The following is a 9,671-nucleotide window of genomic DNA, read 5'->3' as shown; positions in this document are numbered from 1 at the left end:
GGTATCGGAATTCCGATACCGCAAATATCGGCCGATACCCGATACTTGCGGTATCGGAATGCTCAACACTAGTTGTAGTGCAGCGCCCCAGAGTCCTGGTCATTGCAGTACTGATGCTCCGCCGCTAAGGGGAGTGATGGTACATCTGATGGCACTTAAGGAGTTCACCTGACCAGGTATCACAGACACCAATACACTTCATAGTCTGGCCTCCAGGGGGAGCAAAGGGCACTATGTATTAGGCCACTCCTCAAAATTTGGTAAAACTGGGGGTTGGATAGAAAGTTAGACAGAAGCTGACTGGGTTGGAACCAGGCAACATCCTGTGGCAGAGGGTGTTGCAGGGGAAGATTCAGGGGGGTCCCTGTCAGGGGTGGGATCCTGAGAGAGGCCTAGCGAACAAGACAGAACATTAAGGAACCGCGCCTGCACTACATAGCGGCGGTATCTCAAGAAAGGACAAGAAGCGAGGTTTATTGTGAAGAGTGAGAAACGAGATCATAGCAAAAACGAGATAACACCAGTAGGAGTCGTGCCGTAAGATCGAGGCAACATCCTACTGAGGAGCGTAGCCGGTGGCCGGAACGCCGAGGAAGTATTGGGCTCCAAGCATTACTTCAAGCCAACGGCAGGACAGTTAATTATAGGTTGGCTGTCTCACCTAAATCACCTAAGCAGACATAGGAGGCAACTGTGGGAGAGGGGCGTCACTAGGGTCCCGGAAGAACTCCAGGCCTACCCGTCATACGGGTGCGTCCTAGCCATATCATCTGGGGGACGGAGAAGAACATCAGAACAGACATAAGTTGTGGGAAAGAACATCAGAAACAGACACAACAGTTGTGAGGACTATCCCGTGGTGCTCAGCAGGGAAGGACTACAATACACAGGCGCTAGAAGGTAGGCACAGATTTCCACCTGCAAAGGGAACTCTGGAGGTGCCATCGGACCGGCCGGTCTCAGCCAGCCCTGTTAACCGCACTCTGGATTGAGGATCTTGAAGCCTTCAGTAAAGAGGTAAACAGACTGCAACCCTGTGTCCTCGTTATTCACCGCGACCTGCACCACGTACCACCACCTACACCTTTCATTGGACGCCCCTTAGCAGGGTCACGGACCGGGTTTAGCCACCGTGACAACCCCAGAACTGAGACAGAGAGGCCCGGTACCGAGTACCCCGCGGCCCTGCGTCTGGGGGCGCTCCAGTAGCGTGTCTCAAAACTTGGCAAACTTAGAACCAGGCAGGTTAGGATTTAAATTAATGTTTGTCTATGTCCTATTTGTGATTTTATGGGTATATATTTATTACAATTTGCCATTAATGCTCCTCTCATTCTTGATCACACCGTTGTTCCAAACATCCAGGAGAGAACTAAGAGAAGCCCCAGGAAATTGATTCATAAATGATCCCTGGATATGTAGACCGCCATTTGGACCCATCACAATCCATCACGTCCGATTAAGAGAGGCTCCATATAACTGGATATGGGAAATCATAGAATATTAGGTATTAATATAAACTTTTTCAGGAAATTATTATCAATAAATTCTCTCATCCCTGATTGAAGGATTATTATGAGCTTTTCTATTTCCTAACCATGTATAACTGACAAAGTGGGAGCTTTTATCTCCATTAGAACGTAGCAGTGCTCCACTGTTTTGGGCTGTGTTCGGCCTTTTCTGGCCACCCCATAGAGAATGAATGAAGTGGAAGTTGGGTGTGTTTACCGCTCTAATCTAAAAGGCGCATTTGTGTGACATCGTGAGCAGAAGGAGCTTCTCACCACATCCTTCCTCGCCACTTCTTATTTTATCACGATGCGTGACTAAAGATGCTGCTTCCACTGCTACTAATGTTTCTTCTTAATGCTTGTAAGTATTTCTTCCAAATTAATATTTAGACTTTTATACATATTTAGTTCTTATACATTTACTATCAGTTTGCGGTACTGTGAAATGTTCTGTATACAGATGAGGAATGATGGATGACTCTAATGGCCTTGTATTAGGGAGTCGATCCTAGGACGTAGAAGATCTAGACCCCAGACATTACCAGCCGGTGACACGGTCTAGAAATGCCATGACCTAGTAATACGCCATAGTATCTGCCACTGCCAACCGTTTGGTAACCAGCTTCACGGACCAAACAGCGTTGCAAAAATTATCCGGCGAGGACAAACTGTTATAATGAAAAACTATATAAAACTCTGTTTTACACCAACTATAAAATTCTGCTACCTTTTTCCTCCTGGTGTTATTTTGCATGAATTTTTCATGTACTTTTTTCCGCATTTATTGCTGCCTGCTTATTAATAACTAAGTGTTTTAGCACTTGTGAAAAATGCAATAAAAAATCAAAATAAAACATTTTTAATCAGTAATTAAGTAAAAAAAATAATAATGGAAGTTTATGGAAGAATAGACAATGCTTCAGCTAAAGCAAAATAAATTGCAGCTTTTGGTAATAACTAACATAATGTATTCCTTTTTTCTTCTCTCTGGCCTGGGGGACTGTGCAGAGTTTGGGAGGGGGTGATTAGGAGGCATCACTTTAAGGACTCAATTTCCAAAAATAGGAGTCCCTGCATGTCCCTGTTATTCACATGCCTTCCCTAAAGGAGAACTTGACAGTGGATTTAGACTGCTCAAAATGCGTCTGGCTGCAATATTGCTGCTGAGTATGCTTTACTGCGGTGCTGTCACTGTGGCATTTCAGAGAAAACATACTTTTAAAAGCTTGTCAGGGACTACATGTCTCAGTTTACTAGTCTTAAAGCCTAAACAGCTTCTCCCACCTCACTCCTCATGACAGATTTGTCTCTTTTCGTTAGAGGGAACTGTCAATGAATGGGTATGAGGTGTTTAGAAGCCACTCTTGGATTAGCTTTTTAAAGTATATTTATTCAGAAATAGTGAAGCGGCATAACCACTATAAAATATACACAGTTGCAATAACACAGTCTCTAATTTATGGTGCTCATGGAACAGGCAGCATCAAGGCAGGTCTTATGGGGTGTTCCCTGTATACGGCAGGTCTTGTGGGGTGTTCCCTGTATATGGCAGGTCTTGTGGAGTGCTCCCGGTATACATCGGGTCTTGTGGGGTGTTCCCATTATACAGCAAGTCTTGTGGTGTGTTCCCGGGATATGGAAGGTCTTGTGAGTTGTTCCCTATATATGGCAGATTTTGTGGGGTGTTCCCAGCATAAGGGAGATGTGGAGACAAGGGGGGTCCGTGGGCGCCCAGGTCCACTAGCCGAACCCACAATGACCAGGCATCACTGAACGCCCGCTCTCCTTTTTCCGTGGGCATAACGCTATTCAGACAACACATGGTGAGGGTAAAACAGTGTGGCAATACTTTATTGAACCACAAAACAGGCAGATAACAGGTAGAACAGTACCAGCACAATACCCAAGATGGTGCTCATTACAGAGTCTCACCCTTCCCCTGACTCGCTTAGGAAGATGACAGTCCATTCAAGTACATGTCCAGTTGACTGGATGGTCACAAACTGGCTTCTCTGAACATCCCCATGGAGCCAGGTGACCGGCGGGTCCCAATCCTGGCTTTCTCCAAACGTATCCATGGTTCAGCGATAGTCAGTGGTGCAGATCTGTATTCTTCCAGCCGGGGCTGAGGTCCCTAACCTGGCATCCTGTAGAAAGACAAATATGTGTCCCTCGTAATGGAGCCATGATGTCTTGGCTGCAGTCCTGTATAGACTCTCTGAATGTCTTGGCTTAATCTCTGTCTGTCTGACTCTTACAAAGGTGTTTCACCTCTTTTGATAATATTTAACAAGTGTCCTTCATTCAATATTTACAGGTAATGCTGATAAGACCAATTCGCATTGTTTGATTATGCAATCTTTTTACATAGATTTTCCTCCTCAACAAACTATCTGGCCTAGAAAATGTATAATTAGCCTATCAGCAAACATCACTAGTCATCAAGGATAAGACCACAATGTTACTTCAAATGTTAACTTACAAGTCAATATTACAGGCTTACACAAGCAAAATTCTGTTTTCTTGACCAACCAGAAAAAAACATACAAATTCAAAAGTCAACATATAGATCACAATCTATTCTTCTTGGCTTGCTAAAAATAGACATCTGATTAATTAAGATACAATGATGTGTCTCCACAACAGATCTTGTAAGGTGTTCCCAGTATATGGCAGATGTTGTGGGGGTGTTCCTGGTATGGTCTTGTGGTATGGTAGGTCTTGTTGGGTGTTCCCAGTGTACAGCAGGTCTTGTGGCATGTTCTTGGTATACAGCAGGTCTTGTGGGATGTTCCTGGCATACATCAGGTTTTGTGGTGTGTTCCTGGTATACAGCAGGTCTTGTGGCATATTTCCAGTATATGGCAGGTCTTGTGGGGTATTCCCAGTATACGGCAGGTCTTGTGGAATGTTCTTAGTAAACAGCAGATCTTGTGAGATGTTCCAGGTGTATGGCAGGTCTTGTGGGGTGTTCCCAATATACAGCGGCTCTTGACTGGTGTTCATTTTATATGGCAAGAATTGTGGGGGATCAAAGTATACAGTAGATTTTGTGGGGTGTTCACAATATACCACAAGTCTTTTGTGGTGTTTCTAGCATATGACAGTCTTGTGTGGGGTAAACAGTGGATCCCTGTATATGGCGGGTCTTGTGGGGTATTCCTGGTATATGGCAGGTCTTGTAATAATAATCTTTATTTTTATATAGCGCTAACATATTCCGCAGCGCTTTACAATTTTGCACACATTATCATCACTGTCCCCGATGGGGCTCACAATCTAAATTCCCTATCAGTATGTCTTTTGAATGTGGGAGGAAACCGGAGTACCCGGAGGAAACCCACGCAAACACGAAGAGAACATACAAACTCTTTGCAGATGTTGTCCTGAGTGGGATTAGAACCCAGGACTCCAGCGCTGCAGTGCTAACCACTGCGCCACCGTGCTGTGTGGTGTGTTCCTGGCATACAGCAGTAGTTATAGCTATCCAAACTGATCCAACAATAAACAACTTGTGAACTAGCCCTGAACTGTGATATCACTGTATATATTATTCTGTGTGACATCACTGTATGTATTATCCCTGTACTGAGATATCACTGCATATATAATCCCTGTACTGTGTCATCACTGTGTGTATTATCCCTGTACTGTGACATCTGTCACGCACAGTGTAGGAAGACTAAGTGCAACACTAGGGGAAGAACGATAGGAAGCCCAAACGCTAGGGAAAGGTGAGTGGAGACCCCTTGGCAGATCTAATAGCACACTGCCTTCCCTACCATCCCTATATTGGGTCCACTCCAATCACCAAGCAGGAACCTAAGCCCTGTATGTCCCTAGAGCTAGGCCCTGAATAAGGAAGATGGGTCAGTCCCCACTAAAGAGATAGACAGAGCTCCTATGTATAATGTCACCAGTGACCACTGTATTACCTGTACACTGACACTATATACAGAGCTCCTGTGTATAATGTCACTGGTGATCACTGTATTACTTGTACACTATACACTACATACAGAGCTCATGTGTATAATGTCACCAGTGATCACGGTATTACCTGTACAGTGACACTAAAACACAGAGCTCCTGTGTATAATGTCACTGGGGATAACTGTATTGTCTGTACACTGACACTAAAATACAGAGCTCCTGAGTATAATGTCAATGGTGATCTGTGTTATCTGTACACCGACACTATATACAGAGCTCCTGTGTTTAATGTCACCGGTGATCACTGTATTATCTGTACATTGATATTATATACAGAGCTCCTGAGTAAAATGTCACTGGGGAATACTGTATTACCTGTACACGGACACTGTACACTAAGAACAGATCTCCTGTGTATAGTGGCATTAGTATTGTGGGGTTTTTTTTATCAATGATCAGCACTGTAGTATTCGGTCACCATGTGGTGGTAATATGTGATCTGGTCATGGTGTGGTGGAATCTGTTCTGTATGTGGTATTATTTGTTGACTATGTGGTGGTAATATGTAGTCTGGTCACAGTGTGGTGGTATTTGTCCCTTGTATGTGATATTATTGGTCATTTAAAAAATTTAAAAATAAATAAAAATATACCTAAAATTGTATTGGATAGTTTAAGAAATGTTTAATAAGTTACAGTAGAGTAGAGCCCAGCCAAAAGAGTCAACCTTGTCGTGGTGGCGGATTAAAAAATCTTTTGGCCAAAACAAAAGCTGCTGGCTATGTGATCTGGTGATGGGAACTGCTAATGTGTGATTGGTGGGGATGTGGTGCAGAAGTGGAGTTTTTCCAAGAGAGGGTGGTGGGACAGTGGAAGGTTTGAGGGGCGGAGGCGGGGCTAGGGTGTGCCTCAGCGGAGTTTCAAGGTGGCCTCAAAAATATTGCCAGTATGGGGCCCAAAAATTCCTAGTGGTAGCCCTGTGTGCAAGTGGCGTCGAGTCGATGGCAAAGATGGGAATGGGCTTAACAAAAGTACAGCATTCCAGCCCATGAGTTCTAGCAAACTCAGCATCAATCATGCTGACTCCAGCTCCACTGTCAACAAACATAGAAATCTCCTCGATTTTGCTCTCCAGCACCATCTTTGCTGTCAGGGCAAACTGGGATGATAAATGCACCCCTGGCTTATTTAACTCCAAACTACCAAAGGTAAAACAAGTCTCCTTTTACTTAGGCATCAAAGGACAGGCCCCAATAAAATGTCCTTTTTTCACACAAAAAAGCACACTCCCTTCTTTTTGTGAATCTCGCCCGAGCATCTCACTGCTCGAGATGCTCGGCGCTCGCCGAGTATTTCTGGGTTTGCTCGGCGGGATCTTGGGTCCCCACCCTGCATGTTTGGTGCTCTTTAGAGAGCCAATGAACATGCAGGGATTGTCTGCCACACACTGTAATGCCGCCGCCATGTTGGTTGTAGCATTACAGTGATAGGCTGGCCGCAAAGCGTCATCAGGTCTATATCAGACCTGGCACCACCATGCCTGTCCCAGTCTGCTCCTGAATCAGGCAGTGTAGGGAGAGTTGCTGCTGAGCTAGGGAGAGATTTGCTTGCTTCGTACTTAGTGTGGCTATACCATAAATAATACACATATCCATCTCAACTAACAGTCCTTCTGAGGACTATTGAAGCTGCATAGATATCAGTGCTAGGCAGGCAGGCAGTGTATGTGGCAGAATTCATTCCATATAGCAAGTGGGTCCAGACCAGTTCTGTCTGCTGCTGCTGCCTATTACAGATATTTCTAGACATAGCTGAAATTGTGCCACAACAAACACCCACTTCTTCTCGCCCGATCTTCCTGGCCCAATTACTAGGCGACTGCAGCAGCACACTACTATTGAACCCAGAGCAGTGTGAAAAGGTTGTGGTTGGATAGCGGATAATGCTTTCAGTTACATTGCCACCACCACCACCACCACCCTTGTCTTCCACATGGTCAAGTCTCAGTAGATCCTCCTTCCTCCCACCATGCTGACTGCCCTGAGACAACAGATCCAACACTTGGACACTCTGAAGAGCTGTTCGCTTTTCCATTTATAGATTCGGGCCTCTCGCCCGGTCCACTTGAAGCGGGGCAAGAGGAGATCACATGTAGCAATGCCCAAATATTTGAACAGCCACGGTCACACAAAGGTGATGATTGGAAAGTGTCACAAGAGGTGGACGATGATGACACAATTGCCAGAAAGTCAGGAGGAGCACCAGGGTGCATAAGTGGAAGACGAGGTGGTGGATGATATAGTAACTGACCCAACCAGGCAGGAGGATATGCAGAGCGAGGACAGCAGCACACAGGGGGAGGGAGGGGTAGCACCCCAACAGGCAGGAAGAAGCAGTGTGGTGGCCGCAGACAGAAGGCGGACAACCGTTCTCTGTAACACCAACATGATGGAAGTTGCCAGTCCAACTATTAGGTCTTCCTTAGGTCTGGTTGTTTTAAAAAAGTCTTCTTCCATTTGCACCACTTGCCAGGCCAGCATCCGCAGGGGTAGCAAAACTACCAGCCTGACCACCACAAGCATGATCAGGAACATGGCAGCAAGGCACCTGACTTTGTGTCATGAACCCTGGCGTCAAGGAACAGTGTCTGAGGGTGATACCACTGCTTCTTCCGATGTTGTGCATGCAAGCCAATCCCCTGTCCATAGTGTATGCAAATATGCCTCCTGCCCTGCATCTGTCGTTGCACACACTCAACTGGCACCATCATCAAGCACATAGATGTCCTTTTCCCAGCACAGCATTCAGTTGTACATACCCCAGTCAAGCACCCCTATTTCTCCCGGTATGTGGTCCCCGCATTACACAAGCACATGTTCCACAACATTACCCGTGCCCTCAACAATGCAGTTACTGAGAAAGTCCACCTAACCATGGATACGTGGACAAGTGCTTGTGGGCAGGGACGGTACATCTCGTCAACGGCACACTGAGTTAACATAGCGGAAGCCGAGACCCAGTCGGACAATGGGATGGAACCCATGCACCTCTTCACTCCCACACATGGGTATACTCTTCCTGAGTTTGGCTATTTGCTGTTGTCCTCCTCCTTCTCCTCATTTTCATTCTCCACACCATATCACCAGGGTGACCATGGTCCGTGATGCAACACCCACATAATTTTTTTAAAGGGTGTTATGATGCCCATATAAAATAATGGTTATACAGTATGTTCATGTATACCCCCCGGGGTAAATGTTTCTCAGCCCATACACTTAGTGCATGGGCATTACAAGTATAGGAGACCCGCTCCTTTCTAATGGGAACATTTTTTTTGACGAGGCCCTCTTCCACATCTCTTCCATGGGGCATTGGAGTACCTCCAAAATTTTTGGCAGCGCTTGCATTCACTGCATACGTAAACACTATGGGAGACCCACTTCCTAATAATTGGAACATTTTTTCATAAGGCTCTCCTCTATGTCTCTTCAAAGGGGCATTGGAGTGCCTCCAAATTTTTGTCAGCCCTTGAATTCACTGCATATGTAACAAGGTGGCATGGGGTGGTAGTCCCAGCCGAGTCACTTAAAGCTGCAGTCCACAAACAGAGTCCACTGAGTTTATAGTCGGCGAGCACCCTGGCACCTTGCACATGAAATGGACAGGGCAGATATAACCCAGATGAATTACCTCTTCTCCACTGTCATTACAGCACACGGCAAACAGAATCCAGGGACTCGGTTAAAATCCAACGGGGATAACTTTTTATTGAATGCGTAGAGGAGGTAGTAATAAGTATAAGGATGAAAAATGTAATTGCAGCAAATCAATCAACCTTCCTGCTCTCTGCCTAATGACGTCCACGGCCATATCCACAGCAGCCACGGCGGCCAAAAGAGGAGGTAGTCCATATGCCGGAATCTGGATGCTTGAAGTCCCTTGAGTGGGGTACCTAAGTAGTCCTAGTGCCCTTTGCGCTGTCCAAAGGTCTGGGGCAGTACCTTTTTCCCCTCCTGGGGTTTGGTCAGCTCCCCACAGGGGAGTACGTCCTGCCGTAGGCAAGCCTGCCTTGGCTCCAACTGAGGAGCAGGAACTTAGTGCTCCTTTTTAAGGCTGTTAACCCAACCCCCTGGGGTAAACCCCCTCTGTCCTTGTGTCTAACATACAGGCAAATACCATAGTGAACATACATTATCAAACATTACTAACAGCTCAGAACATAGGAATA

At 45.7% G+C, this 9,671-nt stretch overlaps 1 protein-coding gene across 1 annotated transcript in view; it reads left to right on the top strand.

Annotated features, from left to right (window-relative positions):
- The first annotated feature begins 1,740 nt into the window (after positions 1-1,740).
- The window catches only part of LOC143769481 (SLAM family member 9-like), a 152,172-nt gene continuing 144,241 nt past the window's right edge, over positions 1,741-9,671 (top strand). The window contains exon 1 of the mRNA XM_077258098.1: positions 1,741-1,872. Within this exon, the coding sequence (XP_077114213.1) occupies positions 1,833-1,872 (40 nt within the window). The 5' untranslated portion in view covers positions 1,741-1,832. The remainder of the gene's footprint in view (positions 1,873-9,671) is intronic.

This window comes from Ranitomeya variabilis, chromosome 1, assembly GCF_051348905.1.
Source record: "Ranitomeya variabilis isolate aRanVar5 chromosome 1, aRanVar5.hap1, whole genome shotgun sequence".
NCBI classification, from domain to species: Eukaryota; Metazoa; Chordata; class Amphibia; order Anura; family Dendrobatidae; genus Ranitomeya; species Ranitomeya variabilis.
The sequence above is the reverse complement of the archived record's forward strand: the minus strand, read 5'-3'. Positions and strand labels throughout refer to the sequence as shown.